Source organism: Schistocerca americana, chromosome 7 (genome assembly GCF_021461395.2).
Source record: "Schistocerca americana isolate TAMUIC-IGC-003095 chromosome 7, iqSchAmer2.1, whole genome shotgun sequence".
Classification (NCBI taxonomy): Eukaryota; Metazoa; Arthropoda; class Insecta; order Orthoptera; family Acrididae; genus Schistocerca; species Schistocerca americana.
Window position 1 is genome coordinate 439697392 of NC_060125.1, and position 25671 is coordinate 439723062.

The 25671-nt window shown below is 42.2% G+C and overlaps 1 protein-coding gene and 1 long non-coding RNA gene across 2 annotated transcripts; one reads left to right on the forward strand and one right to left on the reverse strand.

Moving 5' to 3' along the window:
• The first annotated feature begins 327 nt into the window (after positions 1-327).
• LOC124622423 lies at positions 328-7072 on the forward strand. The gene is made up of 2 exons (XM_047148116.1): positions 328-553; positions 5373-7072. The coding sequence occupies exons 1-2, from the start codon at positions 440-442 to the stop codon at positions 5673-5675; spliced, it is 417 nt and encodes a 138-aa protein (XP_047004072.1). The 5' UTR covers positions 328-439; the 3' UTR covers positions 5676-7072.
• A 3967-nt stretch (positions 7073-11039) lies between these two features.
• On the reverse strand, positions 11040-15172 carry LOC124622669. The gene is made up of 2 exons (XR_006980672.1): positions 15065-15172; positions 11040-11732 (listed from the first exon to the last, which is right to left on the reverse strand). It is a non-coding gene; the product is annotated as an uncharacterized LOC124622669 (long non-coding RNA).
• Between the last annotated feature and the right edge of the window lie 10499 nt (positions 15173-25671).

Genomic DNA, 25671 nt, shown 5'->3' on the forward strand with positions numbered 1-25671 from the left:
CTAGTGGTTGAAGGCCTAAGTTTTTGCGTCCCGTCAGATTTCCCGCGAGACTTACGCCGTGCGCTGCTGGGAAGTGTACGAGAAATAGGACAGGAGCAAGCAGGGAGACAATGGCTGCTGCCCTCGCTGGCACCAGGGCAGCTTTTGTTGTGCGCCGCCGCTACTAGGAAAGCGCACTCGCCTCCACCTGTCGCCAGCAACAGATCTTTTCCTCGTAGTGCGCCCGTGCCAGCCAGCTCTTGCGTCACAGGCGCGGCCAGGGATTTACCGCGGGATCCAGGGCGCATGCGCCGTAGTTCGCCGGGCGGTCGCCTCGGCGCTGCGCGCGGAACTATATCAGCGGCGCGGGTGCTGCCGAGAGGCATAGTCTGCGACTGGCATCAGGAGCGGAACATCGACTCGTCCGTGATCGATTAGTGCTTTGCTAAACAGCAGCGACATGCCGGTACAAGAGGTCGAAGGCTGGAGCGTGGAGCGCAGCTGGGGTACCGAGACCATGAGCGGGCCGATGACCATGATCGGGCCGGACAAGAGGCGTGCGCAACCTGTACAGGTAGGTCGCCTGTGATCTGCTTCTCTAATTTAAAAGTCGCTGCTCGTGTTTTGTTCTGCAATTCAGTGTGACGCCATTTGCACCGACAGTAAGTGAACCTTCCACTATTGTTTAGAGACCGGAAACTTTCGTACAACAACATAGCATTCCTAACCTAAAAGTTTGAGCTATTAGGTTGCTTCATGATTCAAATGTTCTCTATCACAGCTGTCTGGTACCGCTACTGGGATGTTCAAGAACACTCTGAGTGACTTGACCGTTTACACATGAGGGGCGCTCCTCAAGATAATCTCAGTAGCGGAACTGATGAGATGGATCACCATTGATGCACGATGCGGGCTAATAGAGCATGTAGTTGTAAGTTTTATGACGAGACAAAACCGCTCTCGATTCCCCGCCGGACACACTGTTGTAGTTTGCCAGGAAGTTTCAAAAACGGTGCACACTGCTCTGCAGAGTGAACAATTCATTCTATATCACGATAGTACCGAAAGTTTACAAACAGAAAAATAACACAACGTTTAAAAGTTTTTGTTTGTAAAATGTCTACAGTTCGGTAGTGATTCCCGAGTTGAAACCGAACTTCTTTTTGAGCTTGCATTACAAACTTCCACAATTTACGTGAAGTGAAGTGCATAGGACTGCTTATTATGTTGGAGTGTTCTGAAAGGATTCCCGTGCTTGAACAGTCTCCGACGAAAGATCACATAGGCGATCCCTATACGGTGAGGTGATTCAGTCTTAATAATTAATAAGAAGAGTTTTTTATTTATCGTAATATTGTCGCAAACAGCCGACAGTGCTCCTGGGAATATCCAGACGATTTTATTTGAAGTCTTCGCTCACAGTTTTTTCAAAAGCCCAGATGATAAGATTCGTAATCGATACACATTATTGGATCTGTGGCATAACATGTAGATGTCTCCCTGTTTTTGACACTGCATGTTCTTGATTATACGGAATTTAAAAAAAAAATATTATTAAATGATGCGAATACAATAGTTTGAGGTGAGATTTTGTATTATCACTATACAACCTGTGAAGAACAGTGGTTAAGGATTGGTTGGTTGATTTGGGGGAAGGAACGGAAAGAGGTAATGACCTGGGTACCACACCAGTCTTCTACGGCAGCCGTATGCCTTGCCTGTTAAGCTCTGTTGAGGGGTTGACGAACCCTGCCGGATTGTTGATGCACTTCTCCAATGGACTGGCCGTAGTACAATGACAACACTTTGTCATTACTTTCATCTTCATTTAGGCCTCCCATCGTTTGCCAGAATTACGTTCCTTCACCTTTGACAAAGCTGTGGGGAACATTCTTAACATGCCTTTCCCCAGAGAGGTTGTGACACATTTGTATTTTCTGATCTATTTTTTGCGCCAGACATTTCGTTTACCGTTTTACACGACATAAAATTAGGTATAGGGAAGGACCAATACTAAGCTTATGTACTAGAACAGCACTAGTTTAATTGTCGGTTAAATTAATTTATTGGGGCGGATTTTAACTTACAAAGAAACGCAAAAGCTGTTATAAATGAAATAAATTCGGTTTATACAGAGTAGGCATATGCTTAGTGATAAACGGCCAGTGAGCGTGTTGTAAAATTGTTACGTTGTACACATCAGCCACAGTTTACACGAATGGTGATAACGTTACCGATTTCGACTTGCTAGCAAGTCGTCACCAGGTCTGTTTAGAAAGAATAAAAAATGAGCTAGTGAAATTCTAGGAAACAAAATTACAAATCAAACTTCTATTCAACTATACGTTCATGAGCACGAACATAGCAGGACATGAAGAGAGACTGAAGGGCGCTCACAATATAAAAATATGACTGCTCTGATAGTTGGGACGTCGTATTATGATGCATTTAACTGTAGGCTTCAGTTCAAGAAATGAATACTCCGCAGAACTGTGAACACTGCTAGCGCCTCTCCGTGTGTCTTCATTTCACGTGTTAGTATGTCACATCTTCATGTACGTGTAGTTGTGTGCAGAGGTTTGACTTGTAATCAGAACATAACATCGGATGGTGTCTCGATAATAAGTTGATACCGTCGTTGATACCTTTCGTGAGACCTGAGGCTCTTGGCGGAAGATGACTCAATGTATAGTAGGCGCTTGCATTAAGGACGTGCAGTGTTCGACGTTCGAGCAGTGTGAATAGCTGCAAATGTATGAATGTTATTTCAGTACTTATGTCAGAACCACACACACAAAGATTCAGTAATGAAAGGAGACGTTCGAAACTATTTAGTCACCATTAACCTAAATTGACAGTGCATCTGAAATAATTTATGTATTTATTAATTTTTTCTATGTCATAACTCCGCAGAAGGAGCAGTGCTTATCTATATAAATAAATAAAATAAATATTCCTTTAACTTGCTATTCGCAAGATTCAGAGAATAGTAACTTATCTGAAACACTGTGTGCATACTGAGGGTGAACGACAACTGTTTACAACCTATCACATTGATCACAGTAGTATAGAGGACGTCGAGACGAACGATTTGATATAGGACATTTGTGATCTAACAAGTCTGGAAATTACCTCAAACTGGCCTACATACGCAATCTCAGCTGAATATCCTCTTGCCTTTTGGGCTTAGTCAGTCCTTTTTCTTTTTTTTTTACTTCGTTAACATTAGTAGTTTCATCTTACTTGTGAGGCAAATGAAACACAAAAAGACTTTTTCTAAGTTTACGCAAAACCTTGTTACGTTTGCAATTTCCCCCAAACGTAACCCTTACAAGCACAGCAGTCTCGTAATAAGAATGCCAGCAAAGGAAAACTATTTAATTGCTAAGTTTGTGCTATACACAAAGGTCAATTCTGCAAATTTTAAATGCTAAAAAAAAGTGTTTAATATTAATGCAATGTTCCATCAGACATGCATGCATGTCCAAAGGGACAGGCTCTGTGGCGACTACAGCCGTTATGAAATACAGGGAATATATTCACATTTATGAATATGGACCACCATCAGCTGTGTAATGGAATAATGACAATGAAAATTTGTACCGCACAGCGACTCGAACCTGGATTACCCGCTTATCGCGAGCGGTCATCTTACCATCACGCGAGCACACATCAAGGCCAGATTTAAACTTCCATATCTCGTCGACGATGTGTCTACAACCTGCAGTTGTACATCCATTATGGGTATTCTGGTACAGGAGAGAAACTTTAATTGAAACTAGCTTGCCCGGTGTCGGCGGATAAATACGATATTGCAGTATATGTCCGAAAGAAACATTGCACCGCCCATCTTAACAACCCTAGCGCTGCAATATCGTATTCATCCGCCACCAGTCGTGATAAACGGGAAATCTGGGTTCGAGTCCCGGATCGGCACAAATTTTTATTGTCGATGATGGTGATGTTTGGTTTGTCCAATCTAGTCACTCTCACGAATGGTGATGATGAAATGATGAGGATAAAACACAAACACCCAGTCCACAGGCAGAGAAAATACCCAACCCAGTCGGGAATCGAACCCAGGGCCCTGTGATCCAGAGGCAATTTTCACTGTCGTCATTCCATTATACAGGTAACGGTTGTTCATATTCGCAACTGCGAATACATTTCATGAGAGAGTGTAGATCGCCTTGACCATACTTGACCGTAACGCAGGAGGCCCAAATTTATCATTTTAGTAGGATTAGAGTACAAATTGGTAGATATATAACCCTGAATTCATCACCATAGTAGGATTAGACTGCAGATTGGTATAAGAGTCCTGAATTCATCACATTAATAGGACTACACTACAAATTGGTGTATATAGTCCTGAATTTATTCTCTGCTTGTAGGCAACTTACAATACAATTAAAGTCTTATAACATACTAAGGCCAGTTTTCAACATAAACGTTAGCGCTTTAAAGACAGAAATACAAAAAAAAGTGTTCGCAATTGTGTCACCCATGTAACTTCCCAAAAATACAATTAATTTAAATGTATTTTTCCATTATAACATTGCCAAACACTTTCACTACTATAAATCACTTGAAGGCCGTGATTGAACAATGTTTTCAAGTTATTTACAGCCTAATAAACATGTCTCGCATACGAATTTGTACGTGTGGGTAGATGAAAAAGTAAAATAATCACTGTAAATAACAAATAAAGTGAATTTTTAATAACAGTTCCGAATTTCGTCCCTGGGACGAAAATAGAAATTGCCGGCCGCGGTGGCCAAGCGGTTCTAGGCGCTTCAGTCCGGAACGGCGCGACTTCTACGGTCGCAGGTTCGAATCCTGCCTCGGGCATGAATGTGTATGATGTCCTTAGGTTAGTTAGGTTTAAGTAGTTCTAAGTTCTAGGAGACTGATGACCTCAGCTGTTAAGTCCCATAGTGCTCAGAACCATTTGAACCATTTTTGAAAATAGAAATTGCAAGTGGGACGAACCTGCGAACATCCTAGGCATTTATCATCATGGCCCCTAGGACAACATAGACCAAACAGTAGACAACAGCGATTACACGCCAGAAAGTGCAATACGCAACTGAAATGAAACCCAATGTTTGAACGCAAACCAGTGCTCACACTAGGAACAGCAGGCTTTTAATTTGATTGCTGCACTAACTCACTTGAGTATAAAAAGATGTATACCGTCGTACACAGAAGCTAAACGTGCTGCACACAGCAGACGTTCTCAACAAAACTGTGGACTGAGGTCAAAGTTAAATACATATCACCAGTTGTGGACACCGGAAATTCCTAGGGCGACGAAATTAGGAGCAGGGACGATGTTTGGGCGTGTTACGTTAGTATCTAGAGCGCCGGTTGACGTTCCGCTGATGTTGCAGGTGAAGGTGTACCGCACGTCGCTGGAGCACTTCGCGGTGGTGTTCCCGCAGAAGAAGGTGTGCCGGCCGCTGGGCGTGGTGAACCTGCGGCACGCGACGCTGTCGCGCCTGGACGGCGACGGCGCCGGCGCCGCCCCCGCCTTCAGCGTGCGGCACAAGGGCTGCGACGCCGCCGACGCCAGCCTTACGTTCGTGGCGGCGACGGCGCGCGACCTGGACGCCTGGCTGCACGCCTTCAGCTCCCGGTCGGCGTCGCCCGCCGCGCTGCCGCTGCCCGCCGTCGCCGAAGACGAGGAGGCGTAGGCGGGCCTCCGGCAGAGGGCAGAGGGCGCCGGACTCGAGCGCCACCCGCGAACGCGCTTCTCCGCTGGCGGCGGCGGGATCGCAACTCTGGCAGGGCACAAGCTGCACAACGTGCGTCCTGTGCACGAGTATCTTGGAAACCCGTTGCCGGTGCTCGCAGAGTTGGTGCCGGCGTCGCTTTCTTCGGGAGACGTAGAGCATGGAACCGACTGCGACGCCCCTCCGAGGCATCGCAGGCGACGTGTCGGTTTCCACCCGTCGTCTGATCCCCCCCAAGTACAAAGAAGACTGTCTCGTGTTGGCAGCTATTCCACAATCGACGTGAAGAACGACCTGTTTCCGTTCCTGTTTCAACCCACTCACTTCATTCTGTTCTCGCCCAGTCTCCTAACTGCTACCAGAGAAAGGAATCTGCACGACCGAACGCAAGTGTATCTGCACTTTGCCAGAGACTGTTGCAGTTAACCTTTCCAGTGCCCCATGAAAATTGTTCACTGCAAATTGCCTATTAGCACCCACCCACGTGTAAATAAATGGAGTAGAAAACGTATCAAGTGTTAAAGCGTAAGGAGTAGTTTAAAACTATAATAATAACAACGGAACTGATATTATAATATCCTTCTGTGCTACCTCCTTACCAGCTCACACGATTAACAAACACTAAAACCTTTTCAATACTTGACTATAATACGTTAACTCGTTTGCACTGGCATTTCTGAACACTGCCGGACTCTTTTCTGAGGTGCTGGCCATGTTCGCAAAATTCTACATATATAAAACGCTCTTTGCAACGAACTACAAAGATAGTTTTCATGTAGTGGGTATAGTGAAGGCTAACCAGTAAGTTTTCGTGTAGACAGTACTGTAAAGTTTAAACAGAATGGAGAGAGATGTTGCATGAAGAAAGATCTTGTTTGGTAGAAGTAACCCTACACTCGTTTCGTGTATGTAAATTTGTTGCTGTGATAAAACATGGTTACTTTCGTGTTCTTTGTCTAAATGTAGACTATCTGTGATATATAGTTATAGTTCCTTTTTTATAGTTATTTGTAATAATGTTATTGCAAAATGTCGTATTTGTGCACTCTTTCCTTCAGTTTCTGTAAAAAATCACGATTTCTGTAATATTAGCTAAATTGTGAGTGTTAAAATTCTATCAGCAGTATTCAGAAGTTAAGCTAATCAGTGTGCATGACCTGAGAAGTCGTGTAATTTGAATATCCTTGCCTGTAAACCGTACATCTGTTCTATTTTCATGAAACTGTTAATAGCAGTTGTCCTTCGATCTCTACTGATGCCTATAACAGAAGTTAATACACTGTTATAAAACAACTATTTAGCGAACAGTAAGAGTGCTTTTGTTTTTTATATTTAATTAATAAACAAGTTTAAAATTATTCTGATTTTTGCCTTTTTGATGAAATATTTTCCATCACCTTTCCTGAACTGCACCTTTGAGGACGTTAAATGATATGAAAGCTCACGAGATTGAAACAAATAGAAGCTACTAAATCAGGTCGAATATTTTAATGTTTTGCTTGTTACAAATTATGCCCACTGAAAGATGATAAGACTAAAAATCATAAATTATTTTTAATGTCACTGTCATTCTACAACAAATATTGTGGAGCAGCCAGCGATTGCACAACACCATCTCCTTATGTGTCTTTTTTGCAAAGTCTCTTGTATAGTGTGTGTGTGTGTGTGTGTTTACACTTTTGTAATTAAATTGGGATGGAGAGTAAGTCAAGTGTTTTGTATCAGAAAGAACGAAGTCAGATGCTACAACCAACTGAACAGGTGATATCAGAATCGATACGAGTACATTTTCCTAAATTTTATAGGAGATAAAAAACCTTTGTTAGTTTTCTAAACTGATAATAAATTCTGTCTATGTCATATGCACATCTGACACATTAAAATTTGAATCTGAGTTCAAATACCACTTTCTAAAAAAAGTTTGAAATAGTATATTTTGTTTTAGCACTCAATGGACAATACTTGAACGAAAATAAAATTACTTTCAGGGAAGTCAGACTCTTTATGATCTAAATATAATTTCATCTGTATTTTCCAGGTGAAAACCAAACATGACACTATTACGAAAACTTCGACATTTTCAACATTCTTGTAAAAAAAGTCCTGGCATCATTATGATACAAAGCAACATGACGAAAATTTAATACAGTGAAATAAATTTGGCAAAAAGACTGGCTGAAAGTGTGAAATTCAAAGAAATTTCGTCTGTAGTGTTATTGTTTATATCAGCAATTGGTCATGAGAATAGGTGTTCGTAACATCTGCGCAAATCCGGCGGTATATATTGTTGATGAGGTAGACAATTGTTTTCCTAGTATAAACAGTACATTTGACTTTCAATCAAAAAAGCTTGATTTCAAGCATTTTCTTGTCCTCGAAATTTTTTTTAATCTCTGTAACATAGCTGCAAAGTGTGAGCTTTTGAGGTTGTTGGGCCTTTTTGATCCTGACTGAGGGATACAAGCCATCAGTTAATTTGCTGAGAGTAACAAGTCGCTTGTACTATGAATAAAATCGAATTCCATGAACTTCAAAACTAAAATTAATCTTTCTATTGGTTAATAACGATCTTTCCCAGTGAATCCATGGCTGGAGAACTTTCCTTGTAATAGTCTTTCCACCAAGTATAGAAATAATAACAATAAAAAAGAATTGCGGTACTTGAACTCAGGTCATGATTGATCATGGCTTCTTCATCTTTCAGAACATATACGCGGTCGTATGTATTAAATTTCGTCGTTATTGTACGAAAGTTTCAAACATTATGAAGAAACGAATGACGTCCAACAAGAAAATAATACTGGATTATTTTTTTAAGCTTCCCTTCTTTGGCCCAATTTAATTTTTTTCCCCTCTGGAAACCGTTACGGAATATCTCCGCTGATGTCAGATTCTCTATTAAATACGATAGTCTTTGAAAGCTGACAGTAATGTGAGCACATTGTTGTGAGCATGTCCTTTGTTAATACTCATCCCGCCTGCACTGCATCGTGATTGGGACAGAAAACACGTGAGTCGCTTAATTACTTTGCTCCTGCAGTCACTGCACTTTTCTCTGGACCTTCATATTCGAGACGAAGTACTGGGTTAGCTGAATTTATACGCACACCGTGTGTTGATCCCGTAGGGAAGTCGATTAATGCGAGAAAATGTGTCACGAAAAATTCCTGACTTGTGACTCACTGGTTCGATTACTTTCCTGAAACATGTATGCAGAAATTAGATCTGTGCTTCATTCCTGCGTTGGCATCATGTCGGACAGAACGCCTATCTTACTGAGCTGTCATGTAGAGCTCCCGCTTTTGTTATCGAATATTCACCGATAGTGAAATAATCTGCACCACTTGAATACGACGATACTGAACAAAAACTACTCCGCTCTGAAGACAAAACGGGGGTATAACAATGTCACAGGTTAGGTCTAATTGCTACGACAACCTTACAAAAACTATATTAGTTCCGTTGTTATTTAAGTGAAGTCGACGTTTCACCACGTGTCTCGTGTCGTTGTCCACTTCCAGAAACCTGATTGTGATGTAAACAATTCGATTTTTGCGTTTTACACCTTGATACGTTCAACGGCCACCTCACCTGTTGTACAGCCGCTGCATGCGACACTACATTAAGGTGAGTAACGATTTCTTAACCGCGAAGAGTGAAAGGCAGAACAGAAGACTGAGTCACGAACAGTCACAATTACGAATGTCATTTTAAAATAATGTAGATGTGTGTTGATAATCACTGCACATTTGCGTAGCGCATAGTTATGCAAAGCAAACGGACGAAATATCTTACATAAGGTTAAATTACCACTTTTCACATTGCTGGAAGAAATAACTACACTCTCTGCTCTGTCACACACACAGCTACCCACCAATGCGCGCTACTCTTGCGAACAGTACGTTCGGTTCTCTCCGACAGTGTGTGTTCTCCTACAAGGTTCGATCACAACTATACTGTCTCACTTTCCGCTTTAATACTGTCACAGGAATAACGCCATCAGATGGGGTTTCTAACAAAAGCTCCACTGCTCGAAATCTTGGCAAACATACGCATCAACAATTTCTATCAACATAGATATAAACAATGGAAAAACAACAAATAGTTTAAATTAACAACATTATTGGAAATTATGGATAATGGCACGAAAAAAAAGATTCTACAGAAATTAATACAAGTATTGTCTTTGCCCTGCAGTAACACTTCGAACAACGCTGTTCATATTGTAGATAAACTAACTATTACTCGTTAATTGCAGCTGGATCTAATTTTTTACCAAACAATGAAAGTTAACCTGAAAATGTTGATATGGAAGACTTTGAAAACAAAATCCAAACGACTCAATAAATTCTTTTAGTTAAGAAAATAATTATTATAACAATCATTTACTTGTTTATACTCTGAAGATGACTAAAAGCGTCACGTGAAACAGCGATGAACGAATAACTGAGTAATAACGTTTGCAAATACGGATAATATACTTCCAGAAATGTCATTTAGTATACGAACAATATTCAGTCTAGAAATATCATTTGGGAAGTATGGTGCTCAAATGTTCTTTGATTGAAATTTTAATAGACTTACTCATTTACAAATTATGGGCGTGTCATACCTCAAAATTTTTGAGTAAAGTGTATTTGACTGTCAAAAAGAGACTCCTCTACTTTAACATTGTCACACATTGTACTGCAAGTCTTTTGTGAACTGATTACGCGTTGCCTACACACTACTATTTTACTACATACGCAATGCATAGTATTCCTTATCTTCTTTATACTAAAATGTACCGTAATATTTGCGGAATAACGTCCCACATTAGCCATAGTAAGGATGACAACAACGACATATTCCCCACAGAGGATCTATAACGGTTCGTGTCACAGACTCATTCCTTTGCTCCCTACATGTCTACCCATATCATTCAGCAACCATTTCTTAATATACCAAGAAAATAATTCAAACAACAATCAATATTTGCACCTCAGTCAACAGCATCTGCAGAACAAAAATTACCCAAAAACTCATTTTATGTGCTTCACATAGTTGCGTCCCTGTCATACGATGCCTACGCTGTCTTCATATGTTTTCCCATTACGTTACCCTTTCATCCATACCCATCTATTTATCCTTTCATTTAACTCAGTATGCCTCATTAGGTCCATTCTGACTGCTACAATTCTTGTAGCCTAATGTCTCTGCCTCTTCCTTCACGTTCAGTATAACCACCGCTCAAGTCTTCCAATATTACTTTCTTATTATTTTTAATCATTCTTTCTTTGAGATGAATGTAATTTTAGGGTTGCCATAATAATCAAAACAACGGTGTATCAGTCATTTTGTTCATTTTCATTATCATTCCTTTACTCATCAGTACAATTGCTGGTATTATGAATGTTGTTTTTCTAAAATATATCTATTATCGTTCATGTTAACAGGTAACTAGGGTGCGGGGGTGAGGGGGTAAAAGTATATTTCTTGGTTTTACGACATATTTTTAAAACTCGCAACAATATTACATCAATTACGCATGCAGTACCTAGTCTCACATCTGGGTACATTGTGTAATAGTTTCATTGTCATTGTCATTAGAGCAGTTTTCCTAAAAATAATTTTGCATACTCTTATCCCACGCAGTGGGGTAAGAACACACGTGCCAGGGCAAAGAGTAGACAGTAAGTACCTTTACCCCCAAATGATGAAAATAAAGAGGATTACAAATAAATAAATGCAAAAACAAGGCCAATTCAAATAGCAAATGTAATGATCTTGGGGTAAGACCACAAAAACGCGTATCCAGAGAAATGCAGAGCTGCACTATTCCTCCAATGAAAAATTTTTGTGAATCGGCCGAGATACTCATTCGTTTTCCAGTTTTTAGATGTTTTCTTAAGGCAGTCTTGGAAAACCCGATAGCCTTGGATGCTTGGCGTATTGAGCACCCATTTTCAGTACGGGCAAAAGTTTGGTGGTAGAGCGTCTCTGTTCATGATTGTCGAGCTGATGGTCTCGGTCGAATTTCTGAAAAAAAAAGCATGCAAGAAGTGATTACATTCGAAATGCGTTTGAGAGGTAGGTATGTTTGAAAAAACCACTACCCAAAGAAAGAAAAACTATAGAAAAGAAAAATTAAGATCTCTAAGATGATACAAAAAAGAGCATCAAGATCCTCAAAACAATCTCTTCGAAATCGACCACAGACCAAGGGGAATTTCCGCATATACACACACAAAACTGTAACCAATCAAAAATATTGGATGATAGACAAACATCAGAAATTATACTAAAACTTAAATTAATAGAAATATGATGAAAGACTGACAGTCCAAACAGCTTACATCTCGAGTCGCCGCTAACAGAACAACCTCACAACGACTTCTCGATAGAACAGAACAAGACACATATGAATAAATTATAATACACACTTCTCCTCTTAAACAAATGCAGATAGGTACACAAGCGCAAGATACATAAATTCGCAATTTCTTCCGTTGATAACACTCTAGAATTCTCACTGCAAAATAAACAGATAGAATGTCGTATGCTACAGAAGTGTTTACAAACAAGAAAACCACACAACAGATTGGCAACTGTCCACGTGGGATGAAGGTCAGGCGTTAGAATGCAAAACACAGACGGGAAACAAGTGGCTCGCAAAAGGACGAAAAAGGCATGATATATGCGCAGCCATAGCTTTAAATTGCTAACCATCGCAAACAATGTTAACAACGAACATACTTTTTATTTTTTTATAGTGTGTCGTGTCTTACTTGCGCCTGCTCACCTTCAACTAGTTTGGTTTGTGAGTCAACGGTTGTGTTTTCACGAAGCTGAGGCCACTGGGACAGTTGACTAAATTCACCTGTCTCGAATAGCTCCCTTTGTGAATGCAGGGCAGTAGGGTGTGTCCGGTCCATTACATTTCGCAGTGTTAGGCAGCGACAAACTGTGTCCAGTTTCAGGTTCATTAGCGTATTTTTTTCGGGCTTTGATCGACTCTGTCGCTCTGGATTCAACATCTACCTGCATGGAACCTTGCCGTTGATGTGTTAATGTCGACGTTCTATCATTCCTGTTGAAGGTGACGTTATGTATGTTTTTTCGTTTTCGTTGTTTCTTATCTTTTTACTAAATTCTTATCACTGAAAATTACGTGAATTGATAAGACATGAGGAGGTTCTCTGCAGAACCGGCGAGTAAAGGAATGTATAGCGAACGCTAATCAGCAGAATTGATGAAATGGTAAAACACGTGTGAAGACTTCCATTGTACTTGCAGGCGAAAAATGTAGGAAGCGACTGAGATTGGAGTGTATCCAACAAACAATTGAGAATGTTAAGTGTAAATATTGCTCTGGGCTAAGAACAAGAGAGGAAATAGCGGCGGCATCGTACCAGCCATAAGACTGACGACTCCCCAAAAATTACTATCTCCAACCCCGCCCTCCCCCCCCCCCCCCCCAAAAAAAGAAATTACATCCACATTTTTCGGCGTCTGCGTCACTTTCTTGGCACCCTTGAAAATCCTGCGCACCCTCTTTTGCAGTTTGATGCAATGCTGTCAGTCTCGTGGTACCTTTCTGCAAGTGCAAGAGTTGTTCAGTCTGGTACGCTCAACATAAGTAAAAACATTCCGCGAATATTCTGAAATGCGCGTTAACAACTGGAATTTGAAGCGGAGGGTGCTGACTTCGATCAGAGTTGCCCGTCAGTGACAGAAAAACAGGAGACTTTCGTGCTTTGATAGCTCAGTTGGTAGAGCACTTGCTCTCGAAAGGCAGAGATTCCTTGTTCTAGTCTCGATCTGGCACACAGTCGTAATCTGCCAGGAAGTTTCAGAAGATTTTCAAGTTTGAACCTCCAACTGCTTTATTTTTTACTCCTGGTGACAAGTACGAGAGGCGTCCAATAAGTAATGCAACACTTATTTTCCCTAAAATCAGGTTGGACGTCCCATGCGCCTAGCTTCAATTATGTAGCTGCAACTGCCATTCCGCGTTCAAAGTGTGTTAATTCCTGTCATGTGGCCACATTCAAGTCGGAAACCTTTTCACGTGAATCACCTCCGCACGAATGACAGCTTTGGCAATGCGCTGCCCTTTTATACCTTGTATGCGCGGCACTACCGCCATGAGTGTATCCTCATATCATTAACCCATGACTTTTTGTAACCCCAGTGTATGCCTAAATGGTAAGAAATTCAAATGCTGAAATTGTACTTTAGAATTGGTCGCAGTAGCGTCTTGTTATCTAGCACTGCAGTTTTTTACACCACGCCAACAAACCTAAGTCTCCCATTTTCTTCCCAATTACAGATGTCGCGTGTCCGTCCAGTGTTAAATGGATACTTAGTATATCCCTAAATATTTAAGCAATGTTTAGTGTCCCTGAGTTCACTTCTTACCTCTATACAATTTCAGAGCACTGAAAAAGTAATGTTTGTAATTGCATTGGTAGTCTGAATCAGGGAATAAGCGCAAAAAAAAATCGATTTTGTTTTTTACTTTCACCAACCGCGTGTTAGCATATAGATGAACATTTTGAACCATAAAAAGTTAACGAAAACCAGTCATTTACTGGTTTAATCGCACTAGGAAATATTCACTTGTTTGAAGAAGTAAAATATTCCAATTTCAAGTTCGTGCACCCTCAAAGCTGTGGGCGCGTGATAAATTCATGTTCGTATCTGTTGTTCATTGGTTTGAAATCTCGTGTCTGCAGTGCATCAGATTACTGTTTTGTGTTTAATGTTTGGCGTCTGATTTTAGATATCCTTCATTAAACGTAAATGAATAATAAGTTATTGATGTAGTAATTATTCTAGATGTTTCAAAAGCGTGTTACTTTGTCGTCTTTTTGTGGTAGTTCTACGTTTCAATTGTTTGCTGATGATGTTACTGCAACAACGTCTTCATCCACCTCTGAAAGTGGTATTGACTCTACTAGAGTTTTTTAACTCTAGTAGGAAAGGTATGCGCCGTCCAGAAACATACAGTTATGAAGTGCAGAAAAACAAACGACTTCGTAGTGACGAGTATATGGGTAGTAGGACAGGTATAAGGGTATTATCTAAGAAATAATATTGGCGCCTGCCTTTGTAAACATAAATGTATGTACTGAAAGGTTAAACGTAGATGAGGATGAATTCTGTTTGAAAACTTTGCTTGTTGTACGTTCTAAAAATGAGGAGGACACATTCTTAATGGGGCTGATTGTGTTAAAAAGCACACTAGAGCAATGAGAAGATGAAGTATTTGAGTTCCGAACTTAACATTAGAGGAATTATGACATTTTTTGTAAGAAATCCGAGCCTTTCCAAGTAAGAAAAATATGACATTTATAGAAAATACTTACACAATAATTGCGATTACAGATCTTGACGTCCTCAAATCGATGCACGTGATACTTGTGAAGATCCAGTTGCGAAGATGAGAAGACCACGTCTCATCGACTCTGCAAAGCGAGCTGCTGTAGCTGAAACGATCATTCATGTTTGTCGGGCTTAGAAGTTTTATAGCAAACAAGAGGAACTAAAAATTCTTTGTTCTAAATTACGACTCGAAGGTTGGACGATAAGCAAAACCTCGCTTCACCACCCAAACTGCCTGTTCAGGAAATGTTCTACCTGCATACACGATATGAAAACAGATTTCTATGTTTATCCGGAAGGAGAAACTAAACGCTGACCTGAAAAGGTATGTAGCATGCTTTGGTTGAAAATAAACAACATGGACCCTGAATTTAAAGACAGCAACAGCAGTTTCGTGCGCATTTTCCTTGCACTGGCTGCTATTGGGCGATTTACAAAGATCTGTTAGTACTTCCCACTGCGAGGGCACTCCTTTCTTCAAAGTGATCACTATTTTGGGACTACGAAAAGGAAAATCAGACCACTAGACAGAATTTACACACCGCAACAATACACTGATTTGTTTCAACCATAATGAAAGGCAGGCAAATCTCTACTGAAAAAAGAACAACCAAGTTTCTGGAAAAGCCCTAATTTTAGATTTGCAGATCAGGTAGATAGAACACCTCTTCCCTAAAAGTCATTTAACCACCTCTGAGTTCACAGATGTGGTGATAAACGTTTTCCCGCTGCAACAGAACAACGCAGGAGTACCTCACATTCCAACCGAAATGACTTTCAACGGAAAAATTCCAATACAAGACAAGAAGATCCAGGACATGTGTAAGAGAGTTACTTACAATCCATATGAGTACAGACTATTTTGTGAGGAGGCGATGAGGCTAACACTACAGCTATTGGAGAAGACGATGAAGGCGAAGAACAGTCGTGATTTTCAGAGTAAATTTCGTAGGTAATTCTTTTAAAACCTGTAAGTGGTGTAGAAGTTTCCTGCGTATGTTGTATTATAAATGTTTTTTGAAAATACGGTTATGTTTAGAAAAAAACTGAACACCTTGAACGACTAGAGATAGGAGAATCATATTCACAGGACATGTACACTAGTATGTTCTGCAGAAAAGATTAGCGTTTGAACTACACTACTGGTCATCAAAATTGCTACACCACGAAGATGACGTGCTACAGATGCGAGATTTGACCGACAGGAAGAAAATGCTATGATATGCAAATTTTTAGCTTTTCAGAGCATTCACACAAGGTTGGCGCCGGTGGCGACACCTACAACGTGCTGACATGAGGAAAGTTTCCAACCGATTTCTCACACACAAACAGCAGCTGACCGGCGTTGCTTGGTGAAACGTTGTTGTGATGCCTCGTGTAAGGAGGAGAAACGCATACCATCACATCTCCGACTTTGATAAAGATCGGATTGTAGCCTATCGCGATTGCGGTTTATCGTATCGCGACATTGCTGCTCGCGTTGGTCGAGATCCAATGACTGTTAGCAGAATATGGAAGCGGTGGGTTCAGGAAGGTAATACGGAACGCCGTGATGGATCCCAACGGCCTCGTATCACTAGCAGTCGCATGGCTGTAACGGATCGTGCAGCCACGTCTCGATCCCTGAGTCAACAGATGGGGACGTTTGCAAGACAACAACCATCTGCACCAACAGTTCGACGACGTTTTCAGCAGCATGGGCTATCCGCTCGGAGACCATGGCTGCGGTTACCCTCGACGCTGCATCACAGACAGGAGCGCCTGCGATGGTGTACTCAACGACGAACCTGGGTGCACGAATGGTAAAACGTCATTTTTTCGCATGAATCCAGGTTCTGTTTACAGCGTCATGATGGTCGCGTCCGTGTTTGGCGACATCGCGGTGAACGCACATTGGGAGCGTGTATTTGTCATCGCCATACTGACGTATCACCCGGCGTGATGGTATGGGATGCCATTTGTTACACGTCTCGGTCCCCTCTTGTTGGCATTGACGGCACTTTGAACAGTGGACGTTACATTTCAGATGTGTTATGACCCGTGGCTGCACCCTTCATTTGATCCCTGCGAAACCCTACATTTCAGCAGGATAATGCGCGACCGCATGTTTCAGGTCCTGTACGGACCTTTCTGGATACAGAAAATGTTCGACTGCTGCCCTGGCCAGCATATTTTCCAGATCTCTCTCTAACTGAAAAGTCTGGCCAATGGTGGCCGAGCAACTCGCTCGTCACAATACGCCAGTCACTACTCTTGATGAACTGTGGTATCGTGTTGAAGCTGCATGGGCAGCTGTACCTGTACACGCAATCCAAGCTCTGTTTGACTCAATGCCCAGGCGTATCAAGGCCGTTATTACGGCCAGAGGTGGTTGTTCTGGGTACTGATTCCTCAGGATCTAAGCACCCAAATTCCGTGAAAATGTAATCACATGTCAGTTCTAGTATAATATTTTTGTCCAATGAATATCCGTTTATCATCTGCATTTCTTCTTAGTGTAGCAATTTTAATGGCCAGTAGTGTATGTCGGTCCGCGGGTTTAAGGTCCACATCGATATCGCGCCGCAACGCCACATACAGGTAAAATGTACCTGTGGCTCTCGTTGTTGCTATAAACCGAAGGTAAGGGATCAGTGCGACTTGAGCAGACGTGCACGATGCCTCGAAGACTTAAGCGCGAACCGTATTGTCAGACGAGTGAGTTTGGAAGAGGTCGCATTATTGGCATGAGGCAATGTGGCGCATCCATTCAAGAAATTGCTGCTCGAGTGGGACGAAGAGTTTCGGCAGTGCAACGTGTGTGTGGAGAATGGTTGATAAAAGGCCGTAGAATACGACAAGATGGGTCAGGTCGCATGACAGATCTGCGTCCTCTTCGGCTCTAGTGGAACAGTGTAATACATCGTGACATTCCATCGCCGTTTATTGCGGCATAGGTTACGTGCATGTCGTCCACTTCTCTACCTACCTTCGATGAATGTGCAGAAACATGCTAGAGCGCAATTGTGTATGGAACGACGTCACTGGGGATAGAAATGGCAACAGATGGTGTTTTCGGACGTATCCAGATTCTGTTTGTTTGAGAATTATGATAGCATTTTGGTTCGCCGCAGACAGAGGGAGCGACATTACAGTGACTGCATTCGCACAAGACATACAGTGCTAACTCAAGGCCTTGTGGTGTGGGGTGCTATTGTATACAGGCACAAATCATAAAATCATAGTTGGTGCGTGACCAGGACACTGCGACCACTGTGACCTACGTGAATGATATCTTGCGACCCGAAGCTATAGCCCTTTCTGCACGACACCCAAGAGGCTACATTCAGCAAGGCAATGCAAGGACACTGCGACCAGTGTGACCTACGTGAATGACATCCGGAGGCCCGTAGCCACAGCCTTTCTGCACAACGACACAGAAGCTATTTTTAGCAAGACAATGCACGACCGCACCTTGCTGCACGAAAACGTGCCTTCTTGGTGTCACAGGATGTCAGCCTTTTACCCTGGCCCTCCATATCACCAGACATGTCGCCAATCGAAAATATGTGGGATACGGTGAAACGACGGGTGTAGCGCTGTGACCCGATGCCAACCACCACAGATGAACCCTGGAACCAGGTGAACGCAGCATGGATGGCTATACCACAGGACGCCATTCGCGCCTTACACGCGGCGACGCCATCACGCATGGAACAAGCTATCAGGGCTCATGGCGAACCCTGTGCCTGCGAAGCAACAGGACACATGCTGGACCGAGGTGACTGAGACGCTAATCATTTCTGCAAAACATACTAATGTACATGTCGTGTGAATATGAACGACCTAACTCTAATTGTTCAAGGTGTTCTTTTTTCTGAATGTGAATGTATAACTAACTATGTCTGGTGTTGTAACAAAAAGCTTTAATGGCTGATTCATAATCAGCTTGAAGAAGGGAATAAATCTCGGTTTTAATATCGTAATGCGTCATTCAGGACAATCCAGTTAATCTTTCCGTGACACTGAGGTAAGAGGTTAACGTAAAAAAAAATCTCGTACCATTGTTTGGTTAAGAAGGATATATATTCAGCGATCACAGGTCCTGCAGACCATGCGCTGCTTCCACAAACTGCCTCCATTCCTTCCTGTTTTGTGCCCGGTTCCTCCAGGTGTATTCAATTCCCAGGACTCCTAGGTCCTTCGTCAGGTCGTCCATCCAGCGCTGCCTTGGTGGTCCAATGGGGTGTTAGGTGTTTGGTTTCCCCGCTAGTGCCATCTTCGCCTGCCTTCATCTGGCATACGGGCTACATGGCCCACCCATTGTATTCTTTTGCCCTTTATCTTCTGTAGGATAGTTGGTTGTCGCATCAGAAGGTAGATTTCCTCGTTTTTCCTTCTCCTCCATTCTCCGTTATCTAAAACTGGTCCCCAAATCTTCCTCATTACTCTTCTTTCAAATATTAATAGCTTTTCCCTAGAATGAAGTTTTCACTCTTCAGCGGAGTGTGCGCTGATATGAAACATTCCTGGCAGATTAAAACTGTGTGCCGGACCGAGACTTGAACTCGGGACCTTTGCCTTCCGCGAGCAAGTGCTCTACCAACTGAGCTACCTAAGCACGACTCACGCCCCGTCCTCACAACTTTAATTCCGCCAGTTCCTCGACTCCTACCTTCCAAACATTACAGAAGCTCTCCTGCGAACCTTGCAGAACTAGCACTCCTGGAAGATAGGATATTGTGGAGACATGGCTTAGCCACAGGGGGGGGGGGGGGGGGGGGGGGGTGTTTCTAGAATGAAATTTTCACTCTACAGCGGAGTGTGCGCTGATATGGCAAAGGTCCTGAGTTCGAGTCTCGGTCCGGCACACAGTTTTAATCTGCCAGGAAGTTTCATTTCAGTTTTTCCCTTTCTTCCTTAGTCTTGCTCCATGTTTTTGAACCGTACATTACTGCTGCGCATATCACTGTTGTGTCGTAGATTTTCATCTTAGTGTTCACTGATATCGATTTAGAGCCAAGCGTCTCTCTGAGGGAATGCATGAATTTCGTTCCCACTGCTATTCTTTCCTTGATGTCCACTTCTGTGTTGTTATCCGTGGTAAACCAAGATCCCAATTATTTGAACTGGTCTACTCTCTTGAACCTCTTGCCATCTATCTCAAGAAATTCTACCTGCTCTTGTCTTCTTCCTAATTGCATGAACTCTGTTTTGTCTTTATTCACTTTGAGCACTACCTTCTGAGATTATTGCCCATTTTCTGCTCCATTGATATATCTACAGCCTGTTTGTCAATTTTCAACGTGCATATGACAGCATCCACAGGAATAGTCTATACAAAGCAATGTTTGGTTAAGATAAAATTAAAACAGCTACAGGAGAATGTCTTTTTGTATTTCCCCACAAAGGAAGGTTTTCGATTCGTTTTCTTCATCAAACTACCGATTCTATTTCAAAGAATAACATACAATAATAAGGGATCAAAACTGGCGAACCTTGGTTAAAACCACTGCTGATGGTGATGTGGACTTCGCAACTTGTTTGATGGCGTGATGTGTGCGATTATTGCTGCAGCACCAGTGGAAGGGAAGGCTGGCTGGCTATATGCGGTAATCATTAGTCATGCAAGTGGTCGTTGCAGGTTGTAAGATGAGTTTGGACGGTACAGAGATTGGGCTGTGTGACGGAGATACGGGATACTGAAAATAGTGGAATGGATAGAAAGAATTACATTATTGATAGAACACGTAAATAGTGGGAGGGGATCAGGGTAGGGAGTAGATCATATTTTTGCTTTGGGGTAGGTCTAGGTGTCTACGAAGGTGGAAGAAAACGGGAGGTTGTTGGTAAATGCGCGGAAATGGATCACGGTGGCCAAAGAGTGAGAACCGCCGACACTGCAGGACACGTGACACTGTTAGCCGCTATTCGGTGCTGACAGAAAAGTTCACAAGGTGACGACGGCTCTCTGTAGACGCACTTTCTTTTAATCGCTGAGATTGCGAAGTTCACGAGGAAAATGTTTTATATCAGGAAAATATCGAAATCAAATCAAAATAGAAAAAGTTCAACTACATCAAAAGAGTTCGCAGCAGCCTTCGAGGAACGATTAAATTTCGTTAATGAATACGTGACTGAAGTGTTTGGTGGTGGCGTGTCTGTGGACTGTTATAATAAACCGAAAGCAAATGTAACTACACCGCAAAAACTCTGATGAGATAAGGCAAGCTTAAGAGTGCTTTCGATATAACGTGATTCACCAAGATATCTCAGAAATTTATCGACAAATGAGTATTTTCAGCTCGCCTTATCTTTCGCGAGCTATACGTTTAGCGGTGGATCGTTTGATTTATCTTCATAATACAAAGAGATGCCGCTCCAAATCTCTCTGCTACGTAAGTGTAAAATTTGTTCACTGTGAAAGGTAACTGGTTCTTGCTCGTGCTTGCTATCTGCCTTGTTCTACGAGAGCCTCTCTCTACGGCTGAGCATCCTCCTTAACCTTCCGCGATTGCTCCCCCTAATGGAATTAAGCTATGACCAGGTTTCTGTACGTTAGACCTGTAACGCGCATATGTGCCGCAAGGGTGCGCAACGGATAATACGGGACCGCCAACACGAATGGGCAACGTGGCATAACAGAAATCACAAGGCTTAAGGCTACGTTCTCATTCAAATGAGCAAAAGATGGGCACAGTTTCGAATTTTTTTTTTGAGACAATGAAAAGACACACAAAGGTTTTTCCGGAGATTATGACTGATCATACTTTGCACTTTGTTTTAGAGTTTCAATAAAAAATGCAACATGGCACCTATAATTATGGACTGGGCAAGGACCCGCGAGTTTGTAGTACGCAGACTGCGTGCAGTGGAGCCCCTGTTAACCACAAACAGGTGTGTCTTGCTTGAAGTGTTTTCAGAGCGGAGATTGGAATTCTTTGTGAGATGACCCAGTTGCACAAACTGATCTTGACTCCATCTTCGTTTAGCACTTTTTGCGATAATGAAGCAATTTTGCACTAAGATATCTGAAATAAAAAATGGATAACATCACAATCGATATTACACTAACCAGAGTGAAATAACCTTAATTTTAACGATATGGTGCTAACTTGAACTCTAAGATCGAGTTTTGGGGGGGCTTCACTCTTTAAGGCTTTACAAAAATAGATAATATTAACATGCCCGCATCTCGTGGTCGTGCGGTAGCGTTCTCGCTTCCCACGCCCGGGTTCCCGGGTTCGATTCCCGGCGGGGTCAGGGATTTTCTCTGCCTCGTGATGGCTGGGTGTTGTGTGCTGTCCTTAGGTTAGTTAGGTTTAAGTAGTTCTAAGTTCTAGGGGACTGTTGACCATAGATGTTAAGTCCCATAGTGCTCAGAGCCATTTGAATATTAACAAATTTCATATGTTATAGGTAGAACCTCCAAAGAAAAGTGCTTATTTCTCGGAGATCAAAGCTAGAAGTTAACAAGCTGAATTGCATTTATTTTAAACTGCATGCAATTTTGAAAAATCGTTTCTCGCGGAAAACCTGTTTGACGTTTAGTGAAAACTTTTATACGTATGATCAGCTCAATTTGCATAAAAACTATATGTTATCATACTGGGTGATCAAAAAGTCAGTATAAATTTGAAAACTGAATAAATCACAGAATGATGTAGATAGAGAGGTACAAATTGACACACATGCTTGGAATGACATGGGGTTTTATTAGAACCAAAAAAATACAAAAGTTCAAAAAATGATGGGCAGATGGCGCTTCATCTGATGAGAATAGTAATAATTAGGAAATGCTCAATATGTCCACCATCATTTCTCAACAATAGTTGTACTGGAGGAATAATGTTGTGAACAGCACTGTAAAGCATGTCCGGAGTTATGGTGAGGTATTGGCGTGGGATGTTGTCTTTCAGCATCCCTAGAGTTGTCGGTCGATCACGATACACTTGCGACTTCAGGTAACCCCAAAGCCAATAATCGCACGGGCTGAGGTCTGGGGACCTGGGAGGCCAAGCATGACGAAAGTGGCGGCTGAGCACACGATCATCACCAAACGACGCGCGCAAGAGATCTTTCACGCGTCTAGCAATATGGGGTGGAGCGCTATCCTGCATAAACATCGTACGTTCCAGCAGGTGTTTATCAGCCAGGCTGGGGATGATGCGATTCTGTAACATATCGGCGTACCTCTCACCCGTCACGGTAGCAGTTACAAAACCAGAATCACGCATTTCCTCGAAGAAAAAAGGCCCGATAACGGTAGATGTGGTAAATCCAACCCATACCGTGACTTTCTCGTCGTGCAATGGAGTTTCCACGACAGTGCTAGGATTTTCGGTAGCCCAAATTCTACAGTTGTGGGCGTTGACAGACCCTCGGAGCGTGAAATGAGCTTCGTCGGGCCACAACACGTTACTCAACCAATCGCCATCTTCAGCCATCTTTTGAAACGCTCACATCGCAAATGCCCTCCGCTTCACTAAATCGCCAGGTAACAGTTCATGATGCCGATGGATTTTGTACGGATAGCATCGGAGGGTACGCCTCAGTGCCAATCAAACAGTAGTGTACGGAATGCCGGTGCGACGTGCGACTGCACGAGCGCTGACTTCCCCCTGAATAGACGAACCCGCTACAGTCTCCATTTCTTCCTGAACTGACTCAGCAGCATTACGCCTTGTGCTCGGTCGGCCACTACGTGATCTATCGTCTAAACAACCCGTGGCTTCAAACTTCGAAATCATTCTCGCCACAGCTGCATTTGTCAACGGACCTTTACCCGTTCGAATCCCCTTCCTATGCCGATAGGATCGTAACGCTGAACTAGCACATTCCCCACTGTGATAATACAGCTTCACGAAAAGCGCCTTTTCAGGTAACGTCAACATGCTGCGACTGCTGGCGCATCCGATTCTCTCTCTCATTACAGCTCCTTTTATATACGATTGTCAAGCGCAGTCACTAACGTTTTGCTGTCCAGCGCCATCTGTCGGACATTTTGTGAACTTAGCTTTTTTGTTTGGTTCTAATAAAACCCCATGTCATTCCAAGCATGTGTGTCAACTTTTACCTCTCTATCTACATTATTCCGTGGTTTATTAAGTTTTCAAATTTATATAGACTTTTTGATCACCCGGTATATTATTGACGTCGCTAAACACAAATCAAAAGCTAGATTTTCGAAATTCAAAATGGCTAATACAATATTGCGGACCAAAAATTATGTATTGACCAATGTTGACTAAAATTTAATTAAAAGAGAGTGCTTTCGTTAGCTCCTTTAGTCTGCAATTCCAGGACCGCGTATCAACCCTTCCTGTAACTCGAATTGTTCCTGGAGAGCAATCCCCTCTTCGTCTTGGCGACAAAAGCCGGTGTTCATCAGTTTTTTCAGCAAATACGTTTGCATACGCACTGCAGTACAAACCATTTAATGAACGCGCGTCACGACGCGGTAAGTATTCTACCTGAGGCAGGCGCCTGCAGACGGTAGTGTCCTACGGCGTCCGTGACACTGCTTCGAACAATGGGCCATAGAAACTTTTGTAACGATGGTATTTTCAACCAGTTTGAATGAGAGCCTGGGCCTAAGCACAGGACATTAGTTACACTGATATCTCTTGCTGATAACTAATATCTCCCCCTGAATGATTATTATTAATAAGAAGATATAAGTTGGGGGGTTGGGTTGTTTGGGGAAGGAGACCAGACAGCGAGGTCATCGGTCTCATCGGACTAGGGAAGGAAGTCGGCCGTGCCCTTTCAAAGGAACCACCCCTACATTTGCCTGGAGCGATTTAGGGAAACCACGGAAAACCTAAATCAGGATGGCCGGACGCGGGATTGAACCGTCGTCCTCCCAAATGCGAGTCCAGTGTCTAACCACTGCGCCACCCCGCTCGGTGAAGATATAAGTCTCCCAGTATAGCACAGGATGTGGCACGACATCGTAATTTAAAGCAGTTTAGCAAAATTTTAAGCACAGTTTTATTACGTCGATAATATTGCTTAACTTTTACAAAACGGCTAACAGACAGTGGTATGACGAACCAGGCGGCCTTTTCTCGTGGCAATCTCTTTATACAAAAGAAAATGTCCTGAATGACTGAATGATTCATCAACGCCCCCTGCAAACTACTAAGGATAGAAATTTGAAATTTGGTGTTGATCTTATACTGTAGGTATCGTTTAAGAATGGATTCTTCGACATTCCATTCTTAAGAGAGTGAAATAGGGGATGAAAGGTTTTTGAAAATACTTACCTATTAAGGCATTTGAAGCTAGAACGATGAAAACTGGTATTTGATTTCTCGGTTACAAATAAAAAAAAGTACATCTTTCAGCATTTGTGGAAATTCAGTGAAGGGAGTGAAATAGGGGATGAAAAGCTTTTTGAAAATAAATCATTATTAAAGAAATACTACAGCGTTCTTAACGCTACAACTATGAAAACTAGTATTTCGTTTCTCAATTAGAAACGAAAAATACGCGTTTCAGCATTTTTGGAAATTCAGACCTTAAAGGAGTGAAATAGTCGGTGAAAGTCTTTTTTGAACATAAATCGTTATTAAAGTACTACCAAAGCATTTTAAAGCTACATGTATGA